The sequence below is a fragment of the Dufourea novaeangliae genome, unplaced genomic scaffold (assembly GCF_001272555.1).
Source record: "Dufourea novaeangliae isolate 0120121106 unplaced genomic scaffold, ASM127255v1 scaffold109, whole genome shotgun sequence".
Classification (NCBI taxonomy): Eukaryota; Metazoa; Arthropoda; class Insecta; order Hymenoptera; family Halictidae; genus Dufourea; species Dufourea novaeangliae.
In genome coordinates this window covers 1,495,380-1,519,377 of record NW_015373997.1, presented here as the reverse complement: position 1 = coordinate 1,519,377, position 23,998 = coordinate 1,495,380, and the positions used below count along the sequence as shown (strand labels likewise).

General features: G+C 39.7%; 2 protein-coding genes across 5 annotated transcripts in view; both read right to left on the bottom strand.

The window, feature by feature from the left end:
* Positions 1–10,387, bottom strand: part of LOC107188068 — a 42,263-nt gene extending 31,876 nt beyond the window's left edge. For 2 of the 4 annotated variants that reach the window (XM_015576309.1, XM_015576311.1), the window contains exon 1: positions 9,182–10,387. In XM_015576309.1, coding sequence (XP_015431795.1) covers positions 9,182–9,371 — 190 coding nt within the window. In that variant the 5' untranslated portion in view covers positions 9,372–10,387. Of the gene's footprint in view, positions 1–7,985; positions 8,222–9,181 lie in introns of those variants that run through there. The other 2 variants (XM_015576310.1, XM_015576312.1) reach the window with 2 other exon arrangements.
* A 4,542-nt stretch (positions 10,388–14,929) lies between these two features.
* On the bottom strand, positions 14,930–23,792 carry LOC107188042 (putative defense protein 3). Its single transcript, XM_015576269.1, has 4 exons — positions 23,757–23,792; positions 21,642–21,899; positions 17,513–17,720; positions 14,930–14,990 (listed from the first exon to the last, which is right to left on the bottom strand). The coding sequence occupies exons 2-4, from the start codon at positions 21,862–21,864 to the stop codon at positions 14,930–14,932; spliced, it is 492 nt and encodes a 163-aa protein (XP_015431755.1). The 5' UTR covers positions 21,865–21,899; positions 23,757–23,792.
* Positions 23,793–23,998: the final 206 nt, after the last annotated feature.

Here is a 23,998-nt window from a genome sequence, read left to right as displayed (position 1 = left end):
TTCGAGAAACCGAAGATAGATACGGGGATATCGAAACGGGAGTTGTTTAAAATTCCTATTCAAGATTTTCCTGTGAGTTTTAAAACAAAAATTATCATACGGGATCTTTTGGAGAGGATCATCTCATTAGAAAAAAGATTGTTGAGAAAACGAAATAATCCATAATACAGCGAAATAGAAAATGAACGAATGAATAGAAATGACGAAGTACTTTTTTATCTTTTATTCGTTATTCGAAACTCTTTATATAGATAATGAGTTTGCCCATCCCTGATTTTAACGAAGATGTATTTTATTAATGAACATTTATTAAGAAAGTGATATAACTGGACGACAACCACCTTCACATTCATTCACTTTCGATACCGAGTATATATCGTAATCGAAAGTATCGATACTGAAAATACTCGGTATCGAAACGAAAGTATCGAATATTTACTTGTATTTACTTGGATCGGTTTATCCCTACTGACGAGACAGCTCGCGTAAAATATATTCTGTCAATCCCGCAACCGCTAATTCCAGAACACCAGGTATCAATAAACGATCGAATACGATCCCCGCGTGGTAGTAACTGAAACCGGCGCGAAGCCGCGGATTAATCGTCTAATTGTTCGCCGTTGCGGTAAAACGCACCCGAAACACAATGTTCGAGCCGTGTAATTTGCGACGCGGAAATTCAAGGGTGCCGCGCGATAGCTCGCGACTGTGTAACATAATTTCCTATTGATCACACAGCTAGACCGCGAAACCAATCATTCTTACCAAGGTGATCACATGCCACGCACCAATGCCCACGAAAATCATTGCATATACAGGATGTCCCAAAATAACTTCGACTCCCGGAAATGAGGGGTTCCTGGAATGCTTTGAAACAACTATTTCCTTAATTATTAACGAAAAACTTAAGGTCACCTTCAATTTTTTGCAAATACACCTATAATTTTTTTACGCCTATCTGTTAGAGGATTTCAAGACGAATTCGGTAAGTATCATAACATAACATGTGTTACCCTTTTTTTCATCTGAGTCGAGAAAAGATTAAAGAAATATTCGAACTGTAATATTACAAAGAGTATCGTATGCTACGCTATTTTACGCGTTCCGATGTTGAGCTCTTGCCTATTGTTTGTAAACATTTCGTTTTGTACAGTGGAACACATCTACTGATATCTACTGATCACGATTCGTGGTTCACCCTGTATATATCTTAAACAGTGTGCGACATTTCGAGTTTTGTCAACGTCCCAAAAGGGATACTCCCGGCAGCCTAAAGGTTAAGCTCCTCGGCTTGTCCTCCGGTGCAATTAAAATCAAAACGTATTCAATTGGACCGGCGCGTGCGGTCGACGATTTCACGGTTAAAATGTTCCGCCGCAGTCTCGTCGTGGAAATACCTTCACGGTTAATTGTGCCAGGGCCGGGAATTAATATTCCCGGGCCCCCTGGACCGTGTAATTGGGCTGTTGTTAACTGCGGGACATATGGCGAATTTTCGGCACAAGTCTCCCTGATTATTGTTATTGTTCTTCGTTGCATGGCCTTGTCGCGTGCATTTGTAACTACCGAACGAAATATGGACAAAGAGGAATACACAGTACGTCCGCTTTAACCCCCAAACACCACACACCAGTGCGAATTCGCACCAGCGAAACATTGTTTCGTCTGTAACATTTTATCTGGCTAGCATAACGATTTCCTTCCACCAATAATAAAAAATTATTTCTCACTTTTGCAATTATTACCATTGAATTCCTGAGGAAATTTCACCCTAGAAAATATGTTGCGAATTTGATTTTTATTCTCTTCCAGTTCCTAATCGTCAGAAATTCAAAATCCCAATTCGCTCTAGTGTGGTGTTTACGTGGGGAGTGGTTTTCGAACATTAAGTGTAGATATGCATGCTATTATTTCTCTAATCATTGAAAATGCGACGAAATGTTTCATACGAAAGTTGCTTGATTTCATGGGATAATTTTTAATAGAATATTTGAATTTCCTTTAATGTTATTTACACAGAGATTGTAATAATAATGTAATTTTTTTAAATGGAAATATATAGTTTTGTTATCGCCATGTTATTAAGAAGTATAAGATGCATTCAACAACCCATTTCAAAGGTCTACTTAAAAATGTTGCTCTCCTCGCATTTAATAAAAAAAAAAAATAAATGACAAATTATTGCAGTTAAATACAAATAGTGAGTTGCCTCGCCTTCCTCCGTTAACATAGATTCAGCGTAAAATGGAAGAGGTTCAGTAAACATTTGACAGAATTCAGATATCACATTACCGATTATTTGTTGGCTTCATAAATAAAACACCGTTATGGAACACCGAGTCGATAACAGTTGGTATTATAATTTATCGTAGATATACAAGCTAACGCGTTTCGAAGCATTGTTCACACCGAGCAGAGAACTTGGGAATGCTTGATTAAACTACATGGAATATGTATCACGCTACCTGATGCTTCTACATCGATACCTGAGGAAACAGCCAATACGAGCTTGTTTAGGGTTTGTTTAGGGCTAACTTGGCATGAAGCCACTCTCGAGCCTGCAACAGTACCTACGATATACACGAAAATACAGGATGAGCTCCTCGTAACTTCTCGAGAGAATAGCTAATAATAACTCGGAATTTTCTGTTAGGTTGCCAAAAAAAGAGAAACTTGAAAATCGAGAACATAATCAGAAAAAAGTGAAAATGCAATCGAATGAACCTGGAATTCTTTTAATTCGATGCATATACCTACGTATGTACAATGTATCTTTCATCTCCAGTTCCTTAATCTGTACTATTCGAAAAATATGAAGCATAAAACTTGATAAAACCCCTAACTCATGATTGGACTGCCGATGTTTATGGAAATACAGATATTTATGAGCTGGAGTCAAACACAGACCTGTTCATTTGATTTACTATTCTGCCAGGTTCCAAATAAAGTAAACGCCTCTCGAAACCTTAGCAAACTCTTGTGTTTACTGAATTCTAGAGAATCGTGTATGTACTCAATCTGTCCCGAAGGTTACCGAACTGAAATTAAAACAACATTTTTTCCTAAAATGATGTTGTTCTTCGTCATCAAAGTATTAAAAATAAATTTCTTTTAAAGAGATATACTGTTCACAATAATTATAAAAACTCTATAAATGACTCTAATAATTCTTTTCCAAGATGATTGAAGTAACGACGGTTGAAACTTTTAACTTCACACGAGAATCCAAAATCAGTTTGACATTCACAGGACTCCGACGATTACCTTCTCCGCCATCTTGAGGAAGAATTACCAAAGTTATTTCCAGTGTTTATATAACTATCATCAACAATGTATCGCTTCAAAAGAAAACTGTTTTCAATAACTGCTGATAAAAAGCATGAATATCATATGGAAAATTGCTGTTTTAAATTCACTTCGGAAACTTTTGGGACAAACCATATACATATACAGTGAGTACATAAAATCCGCAGTCTACTCATGATAGTTACTCATGTTCATTTCATCGATATTCGACAACCTTAAAGACAGGTTAATGCCAATAAAGGAGAATGTCAGTGAAAAGGGGATAGAAACTACTAGCGATAAATAACGGTCCGGCTTAGCGAACGCAAGAAATATTGTCCCTGTGATCGAGATGATACAGAGAGGCTAAAACGCTTAGTTCTGTGGATTACATGCATTTAATTAAGGGAGCTCATTTGTACAGCTTAATAACATTAGGCTGCCGCGGATAAAATTGAACGGTTTACTGCGGCAGTAACTGCAAACCTATCCTTGGGCAATCTGTAAATGTACACCACTGCGTTATACAAACGTGTACGGCCTGTAATGGCGGCCATCGTGGTACAGTAGGACGCGGGAAACTATATTTTGATTGAAAGTGCATTTCGAATAATCCCATCGAATAGTCCGTGTTCCATATGTACACTCGCGAAACCGCGTCACGAAAACTTATCGAAATATTCGGGACCTCTGCATTTTCGAATTTTCGGAATGTAAAATGAAATCCATATTTGGAGAACATTCAGCGAGATCGACGTTGTATAAAATTGCGGTCAGGTAGTTCATGTTACTCCATCGGAACTGTTTTTTTAAATCTTCTATTTATCTTTGTTTATTCGTACGAGGTAATAAGGAAGAAGAATATGCAAAGTATGCCGAGAGAATTAAAGAAATATTCTATTGTATCCTGAAAATTGATAATTCAGGATCGAGTCTATTTTCTGAATGATTTTTTGCATTTTATGTTTTTTGAAAGAAAAGAAATTAAGGTTTTGGCACTTTCACCAAAATCAACATCGAACGAGCATTAACCGAATTTCGTACGACAAAATTTTGATCGTTCCATCGACGTTCACTTTAACTTCCCTTCCTGTCACTTCCTCATCGACTTCTCAAAATACGACGAGCTTTTCCGTTTACGTATTTGCACGAAATAAAAATAGCTGAGTGATCTCCGAACGCGTGTGTCCTCGCTGAAAATGTACTTCTCGGCGCGGATTTAATTTCAACCCCGCAAACCTTCGAACGGTCTTGATGGATGGAAACAAACGATTAAGAGAAAAAGAAAAAAATAGAAGAGACGAAGAAGTGGCCGAGAACAGCAGTTACGGAGACAGAGAAACGTTCTGTGTTCCACGATCGATATAACCTTACATAGTATCGTGATGGGCGCATTGAATAGAGCCATCGGAGGAGGGAAATAATGCGACGCCGAAAGTGCTCTCCTTGTGTTTTTGTTTGCTCTGAAAACGGATTCTACAATGTCGCCATTTTGTGCCAGCAGAGGTCATGGCGTCGTGAGACGGCTCCGATTTACGAACCATTTAATTTACTACAAACAACCACCGAACTATAGATCTTATGCATTTACGGAATATTGATAGAATATAAAAATGTTTTCATCGTATTTTCAACAAATTAAATCCTGTAATTCTATAATCGACGAAGTGGCTTGGTTTTTTCTTTTCTAACCTACATATTTGAAATTGTACATAAAAAATGGAAAATTGTATGAACATCTGAGAATTGTGCTAAAGATTCTTAATTCAAAGTTTCGGTAACTGCAAAATTTTAAATTCACGATTTACAGTAATATATACGCGTCGGTATATCAATAATATACTTTAACTTCTACTACAATATAAATATGTCTTCCTGTCCTTGCTATTTATAAAAATGGCGCAGGGTGCTGAGAATCCCGATAAGCATTATTAATTTACCAATTTTGGTAAAACAATTGGTGAATTACTAATCGGAACACCTAATACACGATTATGTGTACAACACACGACTCCGCCACTTTTGTTCTTAAAAAACATCCTTACTGTAATTCAAGTTAACCATAAATAGAAGTATTGTTAGATGAGCCGTTCACAGACCAAAGTGACTAACTCCATTTTTTTCCAATTTCAATGTCAAAACACTTGATTGCTGCTCGTACTTCTTACAATTTAAAAGAAATTTTAAATATAAATTTTCCAGAGTTAATCACTTTGGCAAATTGAACGGCTCGGATACCACTGTAAAAAACATAACAAAATAACAAATTTAATAAAATATTCACACAGACCGTATCCTCTTCATTGGCCAACAGTACGAAACCACTTGTAGCAACGACAACTTTCTGTTGTCCACGAATTAGCCCGCACTTGTGACACGATCGAACATCTTCTGCACTAAAACACTTGACAGACAAAGATACAAGCGATCGTAGGGCGACGAGTAGAGAACGACTGTAACGTCTGTAACCGTACAAGCCGTTTTTCAGAAGAAACTACCACGAGGACGGCCTAGCCAATCGTCGAAGGGCAGGGAAGGAGGGGGTGGAAATGGAGGTAATAAATACCCGTTTTAAATCGTGCCGGCGCGTAACAGCAACTTGGACAGGGATTAAAAGATTAACGCGGGATCGACGAAACCTGAAGAAATTCCGGGAACACAGAGGCAAACAATCTTCCGGTCGATTCATTTGGATTTAACGATCGGAAAGAGAAAACTCGACGCAGTTATTGGCCGAAAAATAAAGACGCCAACGAAAGAATGAAGTTGGAACCAGGGCCCGATCAAGTCTGTCACCAGAACCGAGAAGATCACTCGCTTCAACCGAAAGAAAGAATTATTTATAGCTCTGAAAATATTAATTTCTTAACCTAGGTATCAGGACTTTTTTTCATCATTTGTCAAATACTATCTACCCCAGAAGGTATGAATCCTTTTTTCCTTTCACCCTGCATACACACGACGTCTAATGACGCCTGGAAGACGGCTTAAAGGCGCCTTAGACCTAAAATAGCTGCAAAATGGTCGTCTTCAAGACGTTATGTGCTATCTGGGTATGAACCAGTCATTTCCACTGCTTTGATAGTTCTACTGTTCACTGCAACATGGTTTAAAACAATAGGACGTAATTGTAATATTCCTAATCTTCCGCAAAGGTAGTATTAATACAGGAAAAATATACTATTCTAACTAAACGAAACACACGGATGTAGAGTGAACTATTCATCCTTTGTTCCAACGGACATTACCTCGATGCGGCCATTGGGACCGCTGCTTAAAACCATCGCGAAACGAGTGTCTGTGGCACCGTATGTAGACATCGATCGACACAACTTTCGCGTTCTAAGTCCCTGATACGACGTAGAGGATAAAAAGAGAAACGGAAACATTGACGGACGGAACCACCACCCCTCCGATGTTTCAGTTCATACGAATTCTGTCGTGGCGCATTAGGGATTGTCGGATCAGAGGACACGTTCTGGAAGTTCGTGAAATCTATGTGGGTCGACGACGGTAAATAAATATAGCCTTGCTCGATCGCGCGAAAAACGTTTCTCCCGTCCGTCCCGCTGATCATACCGTGTTTTTATTGGCTCGACAAGGCGCGCAAAATAGAGAATTTCTTGACGCAGATCGACGTATAGTCAAGGTGGAGTACCTACTGTTTGGCTGGTATCGAGCGCTACCGGATAGATTGACGATCATCGTCCGGGCTCGAATCGAAAACGTTCTTTCGATTTAACCCTGATAGCCTCGTGGCTTCCTTTCTTTCCCCTATTTTTTTCTGTTTAAAGAACTTATTTTACTTCTTGGAACGATCGATGCTTCGAACTCTAGAATTTGTCGTTTTCCAATAGTTCGAAAACTCTTGAGAATCTGGATCAAACTGGACCTAGGGCGTCTGAGGATTTAGATAATATTCAACGGTCGGGAGTATTTCGGACGATTTTACGATCACATCAATTGGATTATTTTTCTTGAAAAGGGCCATTAAGGTGATTGACAAGATATGTACCTACTGAAAGCTAGTGACCGTAACGATGATCTGCTAATGAAGTACCATTGAAAGGTCTAGTAACGAGGTAAAAGGCGATGCTGGATCATCTGTGGCCCTTGGTATAGTGTCACATGTAAAGATCAATTAATAAACGTCTCTGTCGTATTATTGTCTTAATATTTGAATCTTTGATTTCCAATAACTTTCTTCTTTAATCAGTATTGTTTATAGTTCCTAGGAATTATTCAAGGATACACGGGGAAACTAAAAAACATACACTGCTGACAAACGTTTGGAATTCATGATGATTGTGAAACATGAACAGATGATTTGTCTAGGCATTGTAAATTCATTGTCGTGAATTGAAAGATATTCCAATCGTTGTATAAAAGCGTACCGGTGTATATTGACCCAGATCCATCAACAGGCGTTTAAATATCGACGAGTGTCCCTTTTATACATCTAAATAACCGTTCACTCAGGCTAAGAGTGGATGAAAAGGGGTAATTAATCGTTTACGAAAGTAGATCGAAAAGAATTTCGATCGTCGACATATTCAAAAATAGGTTCACCACGAGTCATCCAAAGTGTTGTTAACCCCTAATTTCAACAAAATACTAGACTCTATAGGCCCTTCATTCCGCTAGAAAAACAAATCGAGCACAAGATCATAATTCCCAAGAAACGAGAATAACCTTCTAACCTGCTTGAACTTGAACACCCGAAATAGCAAAGGCCTGCAAACACCGAAACGTCTTACATAACCTTAGTCGTATAGAAGATCCACGTTGCATGGAACACTATCAACACACCACCGACTGCACGACGTCTTGGCACATTTTATCCCCCACTCATAAACATATATACACTTCGTCGAACTATTTCACGATTTTCTATATTCTATACACATTGTTAATTACTAAAATAACAATTTCAGAACAGCACCGATGTCACCGAGCGTGTGTGTAGGAACTGTCATCGAACGATCAAGAAGGAAACAGTGACGGATGTTTCAACACGTTAAAGCGCCGAGCTGATTTTCATAACCTTTCCATTCACGTCACGCTATGCAGATGAACCTTACGATATCCATAGTTGTTTACAAATGTTAGAAAATTCCACGAGAAAATAAAGAGAATTCAAAACGATATGGAACGGATAGTTTTGTATCGGTCATCGATGACCAACGCGGCGTGAAAGGAAAGGTTACGGCACTTGACGCGTAAAGGCCCGTTTACATGTTCAAATAATTCTGCGCGAACTGAGTAATGCATTCACATTTGTGCAAGAAAATGTTTATTCTATCAATTTTTGATTAATTTTCAATTAACATTCTAAATTTAATTTAGTAAATTACGTTTATCCAATGTTTTAAATTGAAATCTATACGTTATAGAAGGTATAGATATTAAAAAAATCTAATTTTCATATGCCACATATCATTCTTCTTATCATTCAAAATTCGACTTTAATAGTTACAAAGTCTCTCAAATGTTCATTCATTGGTATGTTTACCCTACACAAGAACTGAAAAGTTCAGGGTGCTTTCATAATTACGCCACGCAGTGTACATATGTATATTGTATCGTGTTATTTTGAAGTCGAAACTATCGATATTAAACTAACCTATTCATTTGTATTTTCTTTTCTATTAATTTCTGGAGGGAACACTTGAATTTCTCAATCGAAAACGCCGAGAGCATCTTCACATCGGTGCAACTACGTATCCTTGCTGACGAAACTTAAACATTAACCGGCGACAGAATGCGAAGCACATTTAAAAATCGGCGTTGCACCGGTTCAGAAAATTGTTAAACCAATTATTTTTTTACTAATTAAAACAAATTACAAAAAATTGCAACCGGTTGGAGTAATAAAAAGGAAACACGAAAAACTCACCCTCGATCGTGGTCAGTTCCGGCGGATCGGTCTGCCCGAACGCCAGTTGATCCTTGACGATCCACCACGAGACGAGGACCGTGCAGAGGATCCTGGCGACGGACGTGATCCTCTTCGTCCCATAGACGAACGACGTCGGGCACGTCGTCGTCGTCGCCGTGGCGTCGTCCTCGTATCCGTGCATCCTCATTCACACGTTTCGCCTCGATCTCACGCGGCGTGCCACTTCTCGCGCGCACACCCTTTCTTGCTCTTGCTCTCTCTCTCTCCCTTCGCGGCGATTCCCTTCAATTAACGCATACGTGTGGCGGTATGTATGAACACGCGGTGTCGAAGGAGTATCAGCAGCAACACACCTGCACACGCAGGTCGAGCCTGCCGTACCCGTTTCCGGTATCACATATCCGTTGGATCAGGCCGCGTGATCGATAGCACGCGCATATCTCTCCCGTACCGCCACAGTGTGATGTCAGCCCCCCTGTGTGTCAGCCTTTCCCCACGTAGCAGACGATCCGAGGATAGGTATAGTAGTAGTAATAGTAGTAGTAGTAGTAGTAGTAGTAGTAGTAGTACTAGTACCTGCCACCGCGGGTGTCTCTTCTCTCCTCCGCCCCGTGGTGTGTTTGGGTGTGTGCGCGTGGTGTTTGCGTGTGCACGTCTTCTTCGAGAGCCTGTTCTGCCGGTTAGAGGAGAGAGAATCACGGTAGGTGGGGTAGAGGAAGCGGAAGCGGGTTCATGGGACGCGATCGACCTGTCCTGCGGCAGCAACCACCACCACCACACCACCACCACCGCCACACCACCACCACCACCCTCTTTTTCACCGTTCGAACGATAGATTCATGGAAAGAGATCGTGTGCTTTTACGGAATTATATGTGTACGATGCCCCTCTGAACCGACACGAACGCCTCCTTAGACCTCCCGTCGACGGATTCGCCGGCGTGCTGCCACCGGGAATCGACGTTGCGTAGATCGTCCGACGCAGTGGAACCCAGCGTCGTCGTATTGTCTTCGTAATCCCTACCTCTTTGGGAATACGTGTCTCCCACGAGGTGGCTCGAGACCGCTCATGGAACAGTTTTTGGGGATGCACGGTGTGTGGAGGGAGGGGGAAGGGAGGGTTGGAGACTCGCTAGATGAAAAACGACACACCACCACCGAGATGATGCTCTCTGCACACCGCCGGCCGAACGAACGTTCACGTTGTGGCAGAGCCAGCAAACAACGACCGTTGTCGTCTGGCCTCCTCAGAACCAAGGGGGTAGGGTGGCAGCGCGAGACGCCAGGGCGCCCGACGTCCTGCGCAATGCACGCGAGGCGAACCAGCACACGCGTTTTGCAACCACCCAACCACCCACTCGACCGCCCCCCACCCCCTGGCATCCCCCTTCTACTATTACGCCGTAGGCGGCCGCCGCCGCGTTCAACGATGCAGGGGCGCAGTGCTTCTGAGTCATTCCTCGCGAAACACCCGTCGATGTTCCGCACCGCGGCGTAAATATACATGATCCTCTAGGTGAAAGAACACGTCGTCGTTGTGACTACCCCTCTAGAATCGAGGGACTGTACCCCTTCGCCACGGATGACCGTTATGAGAGGAGGGAAAAATGACGACAGTTGGAAATATAGATGTCGAAATTAGATGAATTTTTATATACTGGAAGTCTGTTCGCGCGGGGTGATGAGGAATGAGTGGGTAAGTGGCTTTTATTCGCGAGGGACGGTTTAACCCCTTTGCGATCTGCACATTTCTCTGGTGGCATTACCTATAACTAGTCGAAGGGAGAAATAAATATTTACAACTCCTTTCGATCGTAAAATAACACATTTTACTAGGGGAAAAAGAGGATGTCTGCCATAGTGGTGACACCGACTTTGAGGAGAAATTTTAAATGTCTCCACTGTGGCGACACCGATCGCAAACGGTTCAACCCTTTCGCCTGAAAGTTACGGTACCCGAAACTAATTCTTGCAACGTTATTAGTGGAATGAAGATTTTATGGATTTATGATGCACAGTTAGTAGGTATGGCGTAGTGTATACGCGCGACGGAGATTTAACCCTTAACTACGGACCAGTCGTCTCGGAGATGAATAAGCCGACAATTACACTGTGGGACACTTTTTAATAAGAAACGGAATGATATTTTTCTTTACTGTTTTTGGAAATGATTGTGTGTCACTTATGTTCTGTGAATTGAAGGCACTCAAACGCCACGAAGGTGGACGCAAATGAAAATTTACTCACTGTTAAGGATTCTAGTAGGGTTGAAATAAAAAGAGAACCTGAACAAACTTTCTGAATCTTTTTAGTATGCTGAACTTTAGAACGTCGGATATTCTATAAATGCATAAAATCCGCAGTCTATTTATGAGTTTCGGAAGTTATACTGCTGATCGATACTGGTGTCACAGAAACAGCGAATACTATTTATGATATGTACGGAGTAGATGTAAATAGGATGCGAATGTGTGAATTAATCGATAATGGGAATCTGGAACGATGTCAAAGATGTTAAAAGAGAATATAAATATTCTTAGAAATAAATCCGCGTTAAGTATGACAATGCGTGTTTCTGCAACACCCATTGGTATTATGGTACCGACGAAGCTCGTTTCGGCTTAATTGTCTATCGTCCAGCGACGTGTAACACCGCAATCGTGGAACGTGTCTTGCAAGCAAACTCCGACGAGCAGCGTTAACCTTTTATTGAACCCGAACCAACGACCCTAACTCAACAGTGGCCGTTCACGGAGCTCGATGGTGAACTCCCCAGGGTCGTGTGTGGTGATCCTTGTATTGTGGCGATCGACGTTATTGGTTGAGAAGGGGATCGAGTACTTTGAAGACTCGTAGGTCGCAAACGTGGTGGGTCACTTCTGAAATTGTGGAACTTCGTTGTGACCTACAGTTACTATTCTTACTATTATGTACTATATAATACTATTTTAATCGTATTCGTAACGATTCTTCAGCATCCTATACACCCTATTTTGTCCTCAGCGGACAATCGAGAAGATATTTTCAAATTAAAAACACCGTTCCATAATTTGAAAACATGCTTCTGCATCTCGCAACAATTCATTGAGGGTGCTTGAAATACCTCGGTAATTGTCTGGATATTATATTCTTTGTTGAGTACCTCCTGGAATTGAAAAACCACGGAATAATTCCTAGTTTTCCAACAAGCCGACAATACATCGACTGAAAGTGTTTTTGGCGAATGCACAAAAGCATTATACGTTCCCGCTCAGAGGTACTAAAGAAGTTAAACGACTTCATTCTACATACTGTTGCAGTAATACAATCACCAAGTGAGTAAAGATGGCGGCCATGTTGGATTATATCTGCGTACATACACACCGCTTTAACCTGCAAAGTATCTATATATTTCAATGCCAAACCTGTAAACGTTGTTACAAATAATTCATAGTTACTCTTATTATTAGTACCTTTTAAAAGAATTAACATTACATAAACGTCAATTACTATTCAAAGTCCAACAGCGTGATCGTACGATAACCTACAAGAAACGGCTGTCGATAACCAACGTATTCATGGATAAGATCCGATACAGATACGAACCAATTCATGGACTCTAATAAGAATTCCAAAATTCGTCCGAGTCTATATCCGACAGGAGCAGGCTCTTCGATTATAGAACTCCGGATTATTGCTTTTCGTTGCAACATGGGCCAGCTATCAAACAGTTATATCAGAGAGCTCTGGAGAGCTCTTAGATGAACCTTTGCCCGCGGATGGTGTCGTAAAGTATCAACAAGAGTCGGCTCGAAAATCCCAAAGCTTCCCTTACATGAGAACGACCCACTTTTACCGGATGGGTTTACGTAACCAGTCCCGCGATCCTTTTGCCCGCGTAAAAGCGTGCTGAGTTCCATTAACGGCCGTCCGGTGAAGAAACGTCGAGGGACCCCCTTTAGGGAGCATGTCGCACGATCGCCTTGTCCGTATCAGTCCACGTGTCCCAGCATGGGGACCAGTAATCACGCTCCTTAAATACCAGCCGGGACTGAACGAGTTCCCTTCCGATACACGAGACTGGTACTCGCCTGCTTACCACGTTGGCCAGCTACTCGAGACCTCACCTCTGCGACCTTTGCCATTATTGTTCACAAGTCCTCTGCAATGAGTGTTCCAATAGGGTTGGTTTTGTCTAAAATGATTTTCTGTAACTGAAGTATAATGAACCACCGTTTGATGGTGCGGTAATTGTGACATGTTTATTGTCAATTAACTTTCTGTTGAATGACTGATTGGATGCGAGGAACGTACAGGATACGCGAGTAGAATTGGCGCAAGTTTGTTGTAAGATTTCCTATAAGTCCTACAAGATGCGGTGTGGGCAGCTTCTTACTGAAAAGATAAAAATGGCACGACAACGGTAAGAAAACAGTTTCGTAAAGTCTGCCCGAGAGATAGATAATTCTCATTTAATACCACAAGCAGAAAAAAAAAAACTTGTTGAGTGAAATCGATTGGACGGTGGAACTACCCAGGTCTTATCCCGGTTTAGGCCCCTTACCGAGCATAAACCACGCAATTACACCACTGGTTGAAATGTCGCCTCAGGGCGAGACGTATTGCCGCGGGACGGTGAACAGGTCGTGATAAATCTGCGAACGATCAATCCGAGGGTTGTTACGCAACTGCGTATGACAGATCGCGGAACCTTCTCTCAATCATAATAGAAAGTAACCGATCGTATATGTGTATTCGGTTGCTGCTTTATTAACATTGTTTTTATTTTCGAACGCACTACATTTCGTCCCTCTAAGAACCATGGACGTGGCCAGGCTGTCAGTCGGGAGGTGGGGAGCATAATTTATCTCAAAGCAAATTTTATAGTATCACTTTAAATAGATTTTAGATTTACTTTTTGTATACAAAATATTAGATAATATAATATATTTTTTCTGCTCTGGGGGTGGGTGTAACATTTATCTCTTGGCAAATGTCATAATATTACTTCAAATGGATTTTAGATTTATTCTTGCATACAAAATGTTAGTTATTATAATAGAATATTTTTCTCCTCTTGGGAGGGGGATAAAATCAAAATTTTTCCACTAGGGTAAAGCAAAGGTCACTTTTTCCTCTAAGGGGGGGGGGGTACCCCTTCCGGTCCTCCTGGTTACACCCATGGCGAGAATGTGTAATACTTTATAAACGTAATTAGAGATAGAGTGATAATAAACGTAGCGAGCGTTCAAGTCAACGCGTAAATACATGTCTTTTTAATAACAAGGACCTAAACAAATGTATCTTATCGTGATACTGTCCCAAGAGTAAAGACTATGAGGTTCAACATATTAAGCGTGGGATCGAGAAACTTGTAACTCGTTGGTCATCTATCGACACAAATGAATGTTTCTTAGGTTAACAATTTTCTGTCAAAAATATGTCGTAATCGTTTAAACTCAACAGTTAAAAAGGGACATTTATTGTGAAAGAATCTAATAATTCTTCTGGCGACCGGTTGATACTTCAACAGGAAAAGAAGACAGTCCTGTAAAATTATTAGCATATATTATATATTAAAATATACAATGTACAACATCTTTACACCTTCGCATCCTCAAAAATGCGACTTCCGGTCGAAGATTCATCGATCACAATAATCTGTGTCTTAACAACATAGATCGAGGAATTTTATTGTTACCGTAATTTTATAAGTGTTGCGTAGAAAGATGTCCTTATATATATATATACGTACAAGAGTGCTTATTTATTTGGACGAAGCTACCAGATTGGACCAATAGGTTGCGAATTCTTTTAAAATGGTGCCGCTGCAATCAGAAAAGGAAGTACCTATAGATCGGTTCTTAATGAGAACTTCTTATTGTAATTTCGATTGAATGGTCGATCTATGCGTAAATGTAAAATATTCAACTGTTGACACAAATGTCATGGTGTTTAACCCTTCGGGTGGCGAAGCACACCAAAACTAGATTTTTGTCGTATATTGCGTACTTTACGCAAACAATACTTCTTATATATTCATCGCGCAATTAAATCCCAATGTTGATTTTCTTTCAAATAAAATCATTTAAGTATTCTCATATTAAACATAATTCCGATAATGACATTTCGCTGGACGCATAGGCGCTCCCACGGCGCTCGAAAGGTTAAACGCACCTGCACTCAATTCATATACACTCTTCGATATCTTACAAACAATCCATAGACCATTCGTCTCCACCTTAATCCTCACTAACTACATATACAGCGACATAAACGTTCATATATGCTCCGAATCTACCCAACGATTTTCAGAGGATTTACAAAACGCGTGACACAGATACGAAACGAACAAAGAAAATGAAAAACAAAAAAAAAAAAAGAAGGAAACGCGTATTTAGGGGCGAACTAGGTGAGAGCTAGTTTTCGTGGTTCTAGTAGCGAGTTTTCGTCGACCGTGGAGAAAAAGTTGCCCCACGATTCAACGTGAATATACGTGTACATTTTAAGGCCAGGGGAGGCCAGTCCGGTCGGCACCTTTGCAGACAGCCACGCGAACTTTCCGACCTGTAAATGCACCGTGGAAATTCTCTGGCTTATTAGAAAGCTCCCCGCGCAACGGTGGGACCAATTATTCCCGTTGACCGACGCCGTACAATTAGTCTTATTGCGTTATCCCGCTGTCGAAGTGGAAATCCTTCGTTCGCGACGGCAGTGAACGGGGAGAACTCGATGGCCGATTGTGAGCAGGCGTGCGCACGGGACATAAATAATAAAAGTTTGCGAAACTGTAGGAGGTAATTTCATATATATATAGGGTGGAGTATGAAACGTGATCAGCTTAAATTATTCTACTGCTAGCTATTCGATCGTACATTTTTTTACATCCTTAACCATTTGTCTTATGATATTTCTGACGTCTTCGTACGCCGCAGTTACTTTATTATTAATAACTAGACTGCGGATTTTTGTGCAAAATGTCAATTTCTGAAATAATTCATAAAGACAAGAACCAATGTAGGAATTTCCTTCTTTCCTTGAATATGGCATTGGATTCAAAGTAAAATAGAAAATTTGTTACATTTGATCAATCAATTACTTTTTTCAATCTTTTATTTTTCCATATATATAGTAACGTATCTATCGTATAAAAACGGAATTGGGTATATATGTATAATTATAACGTTTATCACGAACGACCACTTTGTCTATTTGATCGTTGAAACATAACGACAGAATAACGTACTTACACATTTCTATTTTAGTAGCAAGAGCACACGAAACAAAAAAAAAAAAGGGTCGAATTCATCCAATACCTGGATCGTTTAATCGAGAACACGTTATCGCGGGAATGGAAACTTCTGTTAGCCAGTTAATTCCAATTTGGCCGCCGTTAAAGACTTTATTTGCGTAGGACGCTGACCACACGGAAGACCGCGTGTATGTGTGTGTGTGTGTATATGTCATTATTTAGAGGGTGCGACTGGTAATTGGTATTCCAGTTCGAGCTTGTCTTTGATTAACGCTTTTTAATTCTACTGTTCCACCGTGGACGTGGTAAAAGCCGCCCCGAGCTGTTTTGCGAACGGCCGAACGGACGAAGTATGTATGTATATGTATATTTATATGCACAATGTTGCACAATGTTCCGCACTCTGGCGAATCGATGTATAACTATGTAGAATGATGTAATAGAACACGCGTATTATAAGGCGAACCTGGCCGCGGTGTTTCTCAATTTTTCAAGAATATAAACAAATACTGACAACTGTTTAAATTTGCAATAACGCTATTTTATAATTTTAAACTAATTAAAACTTTTAAGTTTGACATCGTGATGAAATGTAGAATGAAGACTAATACGATGTTTCCTTCACGGTCTTTTGTATAATCTCTCAAATAAAAGATAAATAACAAAAAAGCAAAGGTAATGGTACCTACTAAGCAATTAGTAGATTTATCGATTTAAAGAATTCTAGACTATAGAATTAATATTTAAACCATTTTGATTTCATTCTTCGATTCAACACCGTCCCGAGATTTTACTTTTCCTCGCGGTAATAATGGAAATATTGTTAACGTTCCAAAATATACCTATAATGTCAAGCCCTTCTTTCTACTTTATCAATATTCACTTAGGATAGAAACAGTATTACAGCTGAAGAAAGTAAAGTTCACAGAAGAATAAAAATATACATAACCTAGAAAGCAAAAAAGTATCGAATTCTTTTTTGTGCTAAAAAAAAGACGTGAAAATAACGAAACGAAAGTGCCGAAAAAATTGATCCTTCTTCGAATTTGAATCAAACTCTTCGACAAAGTGAGACAAAAAAAAAATTGCTGTACTCACGTGAAGTACACCCTTCCGCTTGCGTTCGGCGGTGCATTCCAAACAAGTGTCGCGTGCTCCTTTACATCTCGATCAGCGTGCGTCACGGCGCTGCATTCGGGATGGGTCTTCGTGTTCTCTGTTTGGGCCCAGGAACCGATCCAGCTATCTGTAACGGGGTCACGTGCCTGGAGGAAGAATCCTCGGAAAGTCGAGTCACTGATGGTTACTGAAACGAAACGAACATAAAAACGTCGTTCATTTCGTTGGATAACACTCATAATCGCCAGCGAAAAATCTTCAGGTGCCGCGACACAATAAAACCGAGAGTAGAAATATTTTCTATTTATTCGTCACTGGACCGCAGATTTTATGCACTTCTAGCCTACAAAGCTCTGTGGAATACAATCAAAGACAAAACTTTCATCAGTTTTCTGTTTTATATTCATAAGACAATAAAATACGTGAGAAAAGAAAGAAACACACCCACTTTCTTGCCTTCACGAATGACATTATAAAATGTTATTTTATCGCATCACCGTTCAATCGAGTTTTCTATTCTCCTTTTTTAGCGTTTCGTTTCATTGTATTATCTAAATGAACGGTTTTTTATTTTTCTTATACATACGATTCACGGCGCATCGGTCGCCATCTTGTTTCGTAACAGGCTTCCTGTCCGCTTATTAATTATATCTTTTGTCAAGCTAGAGATTGTTTTTCGGTTATAACTTTCTCTTCGCCGAACTACTTAAAGTGCTTCTTAACTACTTTTTGTTTTAAAGTAAATCTCCGGCAGAAATTAGAAATAGTCGCTTAACTTTCAACAGAGTTCTTGTTTCGCTTTTTGTGCGGATGGTGGATGGATGAGAGAAAAAAGTTCTTGCATAATTACCTGTTCGAACTCCGATGGAATTGAGTAACTCGATGTAAACTTTCATTATTTATTACCGGTTCCGCATGTGGAATGCTACGATCAAGGTTCTTCAACTTTGTTATGCCACGGGGTCAATTTTAACCATATACACACATTCAAATGGGTTTCTTCTGTCCCCTGTTTCAATCTACCGGTGCTTTTAACGGAATGAATACTTATTGAACTTAATTTCCATCAGTACTCTAAGCATCGACTGGCTATTTTCGCTTGGCAAGACACTTGGGAAATGACGTTATTCCATTTATTAATCAAACGTTTAAAAAAAAAGGAAAGAATCCTCTCTAGAAAATATGCTCTTTTCTGATCACAAAATGCCTAAAACGTTAAACTGTCAAGCTTAATATATTTTAATGAATACCTTTGCATCAAAATTGGTTTCAGCTTCATTTCTGTACAATTATTAACTGTATTTACAACTTCTGTACAATGTCAACTTAATTTTATAATCATTAGATTGATAATTGAATTCTTACACGCAGATAATGATTGTTCATTTTCACTGTGTCTGCAGTTGCTTTTCCACTTGTCTGTTCTTCTTTTTTTTAATAAGCTCAACGTGTTCCTATAATTACCACGGGAAATTAGACCTGTCATTTGTTTTGCTTCATATCGCTGGTCAGACGCGTTCCAAAGTGTTCGTGCCTTTTTTCCTTTTCATCGTAATTTTCGATCGATACACTGTATTAGAGACGGTGTACAAAAGCGGCGTTCTACAAAGGGCACAATGAGAATGGCTAAAAAGAAGGCGACCCGTGGTTCGATCCGCACTTCACTTTCAGGTACAAAATCCTCAATGTAATTTTGCGATACACCGTAATTTAGAAAATATTAATTTACTGTAAAAACATCGTGTATTAGATAAAATCGTATCGTCACAGGATCTTTATTTTTCCTTCAAATACCTAATTATAATACGCAAGATGGAAAAAAAACTAACACGATCGACCGTACATTTTCAATATCGCTCATTTACTGCAACAATGGCGTAACTTAAAAGTCGGTAATTATTATATTCTCTTTTCCTATGTACTATATACGTTTTTTTACTATTACATACTTAATTATTACAAATAACTCAGTTTTTTAATTATTAGTATAGAAAAAACAGTTGTTGTCGGCTGTAAAATCGGTTAATAACTTTTTGGCGTTATGATTAGCACCGTTTTTACAGTGCAATGTTAGAAATATTAAAAGAAACTTTTCTTTTTACTTGTTTGAATGTATAATAAATAAAGGCAAGCAAGTTTTTCTTTACCACAGCGTCTTTGCTTCTCTTAACAAAAATTCCCAAATGTCACCTTTTTCTCGAAGCCGCTAAAGGGGAACGGGGCCTTGAGTGAACGGCGATCGTATTCAAGAATCTCTTTCGTGTTTATAAATTCAGTTCCCGACACACCGAGAAGAATGATTAATGCAAGAATCCAAGATACATCTAACAATTCCGCGACGTGTGGCTAATGGGATCGAAACGGGTGCAACGAAAAGTGCGCAAAAGGTTATCGAAAATACGCGCGGCGATCGGATTACAGTAAATCCTCGATGAGTGTTCGAAGGTTCCTTGGAGCTGAATATTATATATTCTATAAACTAATGGCCATATGTGGCTGAAACAAATACCATTGGCTTCAGAATTCCAAGCTCTATCGCTGTGCTATACCTCATTAAGAAATTAACGTTATACTTAAGGACTTCTGCTTGTCAATGCCAAGGAGCCTTCGAACACTCATCGAGGAGTTAAACGACGTGAAACTTGCAGATCTCCCGGATAAACACGCACAGAGAAAATACCAGATAATTTCGGGACACGGTGATTTCACGTAGTCGGGATCGCCTAGCGTGATCCACGGATAGAAACGGATTCTTTTCCGTCGACAAATCCCCACGTTCCGACTATTATTCCGTCGATTGAACATGCAAAACCGGCCCCGCGAACCGTAGAATGCCCGATTGTTAGGCGTTTCCAGGACCCCGTGTGTTCCGTCCCGCTGATTGGATCGATTGTTCGACACTGACCTCGTCCGTTGCGTTCGTCTTTCTCGCCTCGATCATCGCCCCTCCCCGTCATACTGGTAATTTAGGATCGATGGACAGCCAAACGGCCCAGGTAACACGGAACACCTGAGATTAACTGTCCGTTGGAAAATTCCACGGTCCATCGGAAAAGCTCTAACAAAGGAAAGCACGGAAGTGTACCCCTCCGATTTTCATGAAACTTCGTATGTCTGTTAAGCAGTCAAAAATAAGGAATACGTATTTTTTTTTATCGGCTGAGACGCGACTTTAAGGGGTGAAGCCACCCCTCGAAGTTTCGACCCGAAAGTACTATCTCGAAAACTGGAGGAGATACATGAAAACTTCTAATAGACGAGGTTTGCGGTTTTTTATGTAGAATAATATGGTGCTAACAAATTGTCCACAATATAATTTGTTTATAACAAAAAAATTTCGGATCGAAACTTCGAGGAGTGATTTCACCCTTTAAAAAAAAATACGTATGCCTTATTTTTGACTGCTTAACTGACATACGAAGTTTCATCAAAATCTGATGGGACACTTCCGTGCCTTCCCTTGTAAGTATACTTGTCGTTCTAACGGCACAACGTGGATAACTATACACTTTTAAAAAGCAGCACCACAGCTGAGAGCTTAAGCAGCTTTTACCTTGTTACATGATTATGCATAAAGTCTGCAATTTATTATGGAGACCCGAAGGGAACCGGGCATGGAAATGACAGCGTTATTATAAATTATAGATGATGAAATGACTCCCGTACAACGACTCCATCGCGGAACAAACTATTTCATCGCCCGTAAATGTGAGAGCGTTAATTACAGAACTTTAAAGCGTACGCTTACCGTTCGTAAATAATAGTCCACCCATTGAAGAAGCGTTTACCTTTTTTTTTACTCTATGCTTCGCTTTGGGAAGTTTCAAGTATCATGAATAGACCGCGGATGTTTATGTATATTCACAATTTCAGATACTAATAGACTACGTGACATAACTATCAAACCATCCTGAAATTTTTCATCCTTACGTATTGTAGTTAAAATAAAAACGAACCACTTATGCCGTTTGTTCTTACACGATTCAAATGACGATTTTCTTAAAAATGAAAGTTTATGTACAATGAAAATTTATTCGAGAATTTCGACTAATATTTTCTACCACGTCTAATGTCTATATGAATGCGATGTGAAGTATATCGAACTTACCAGTTATCTGCGAGCCAGGACTATAGTGCGAGGACGAAGCGACGAGAGTGTAAGGGTTGGACGAAGCGGGTTGCGATCTTGAATCGCCGTGATGTGGCTCGTTGGGACGAGTCGGTTTCACGCAAGTGTCCACCGGTGCTCCATCGTGAAAACCGTCCACGAAAAGTGCACAGGAGACCACCACTAGGGCGTAGATCGTTAGGTTTATCGTAACCAAACTCATTCTTGTTGCCTCGAGTTCCTTTTGAGCGCGTCGCCCTTCGAAATAATTCGAAATTAATTTTGAATGTTAACTGAAAGATAATTAAGATTCTTGGAATTGACTTCTATATCGCTAGCCTCTAGTAAAAACGTTCTTTTTTTTTATTGGGATTTTCATTTACGGTCCTCCGCAGTTAACTAGTATGTACTCAAGGTTGAATTACGCGACCCGTCACGCCTTCTGCTTCGTTGACTTTCTACGAACTTCTGCGACGTCTAGGAAAAACTCATAGAACGCGCCGAATACCGACAACATACGATCCGAGACGAATTTTAGTATAGAATGTTACGAAATATCAACCGCTCGAAATCAGAGAAATTGATTTTGGAGCACTGACCGTTCGGTATCCTCGGGATCTTCCAGAGTTTCTTTACAGTATATTTAAAACGGTAAAAAAAGTTTAGTATATATGGAAGACGTGAAAAAAATGTAAGAAAATCTAATCCTAACGAAAGACGTCACAGAATATCAATATCGTTCAGTGTGTTCACGCAAAAATTGGCTGAAGGGAGAATTGATTCTGATCGAAAATAGTTCGTTTCAATATTTTGGTATCTAATAGTAAAAATGAAATGTTAAATATCGTCGATGTTTTTCATGATGATTATTTACTAAGAGGTGTTTGCTCTAACGAGAATTCAGCGTATCTGTAGAGGAACTCGCTGCCGTTTCCGTACCCACTTCGCGGAAAGCACTTACGGTAATGAAATTAATTTTATCAAAAAGGAAGACGGGATTCGGTGGTGTCGTGTGCGAGGTCGTACAGCTCGAAGGAAACTGAAAGGATCTCCTGAACGCGAGTGAACCGTGGTGGGATCCCACCATAGGATCATAAAAGGCTAGCTCAATTCACTTTTGCTAATTGTCACTTTCACTCCGATCCCTTCGTCGATTTTATAACCGATTGCGTGTCACGTTCCAATCTTTACAATTTTCTAGTCGAGCGCGCGACTTCCTTCGCGTTTTTCGAACCACGTCTTGACCTTCCCCGATCGAAACACTTTGGAGCTTTGAATTTTCGAACGCATTCGAAAACAAATTCACAAGGATGAGAATTAGTAAAATCACTCACTTGTTAATTTTATCCCTACCCCTAGGGAACACCGAACCAAAATGAAAAAAACCAAGTATATAAAAGGAAAGATGCTTCTAAATGATATTTTTAATTAGTCTATAGGTAGACATAAACATAAATATAAAGATAAATATAAGCATGAAGGAAACGTATAATTTTTTAATTTTTAAAAATGCAAACACTTATCTAGTATTAACATTCATTTTTTCCAGGAGACAGGGATAGATTTGTTATATTTTATTGCCACCTTTTAAGCCAAATTTTTTATTTCCTTTGTTGTCATACTATAATTGATAGCGGATAAGTACAAAAGATATTCTTGTGAAACTATTTCCCCTTCCTTTGAAAATACCCTTTTTGTCAATGTATAACACACAGAAGGTGGGTCAGCTTTACCCTCTACAATTATATTTTTCTACCTTCCGATATGTCGAAACGATGTTACCTAGCATAGTGTAACCGATTTTACGGCCTGACTAAGATAAGATTTTTTTTTTATAATCTCTTCTGCAGCTAATTTATACAATTCTGCAGAAGCCAGCCCACAGTCTGTCTTCCTTTTGCGAATAGTTTTAGCACAAAAGAACGTCGAAAGCATAAATCGGGACAAAATTAAACAACTTGTTACTTTTATTATCTTACTAACTTATTATCATGAAAAATGTTATGTCTATCTGAAAATATATTAATTATTTAATATAACACAAAAACATTCTGAGGATTTTACGGAATTGAATCAAAACGATACATAATTAAAAGACATAATGTGCAAACTTACTTTTGGTGTATTTTTTCAATATAGGGTGGTCGTATGTATTAGGAAAACCGCTTACTGCTGCATCTGGGCGGCAACTGAAGTAGATGATGGGTGGAATCTGTGCATAAACATTGGAGGAGAACATAGACATAGTCAGGTTATTAGTCGGGGGAGGGGCAATTTAATTTTTGTCTTCTAGAGTAGGGCAAATGCCACTTTTTTACATCCAGAAAGCACTTGCTCCCCCCTCACCCCCTAGCTAT

Coding starts and splice junctions, on each gene's coding strand:
- LOC107188042 (XM_015576269.1), bottom strand. CDS start 21,864: ATGAGTTTGGTTACGATAAACCTAACGATCTACGCCCTAGTGGTGGTC. Junction 17,721..21,641: donor TCCTGGCTCGCAGATAACTG/GTAAGTTCGATA, acceptor GTTTCGTTTCAG/TAACCATCAGTGACTCGACT. Junction 14,991..17,512: donor AGCGGAAGGGTGTACTTCAC/GTGAGTACAGCA, acceptor TTCTGATTGCAG/CGGCACCATTTTAAAAGAAT.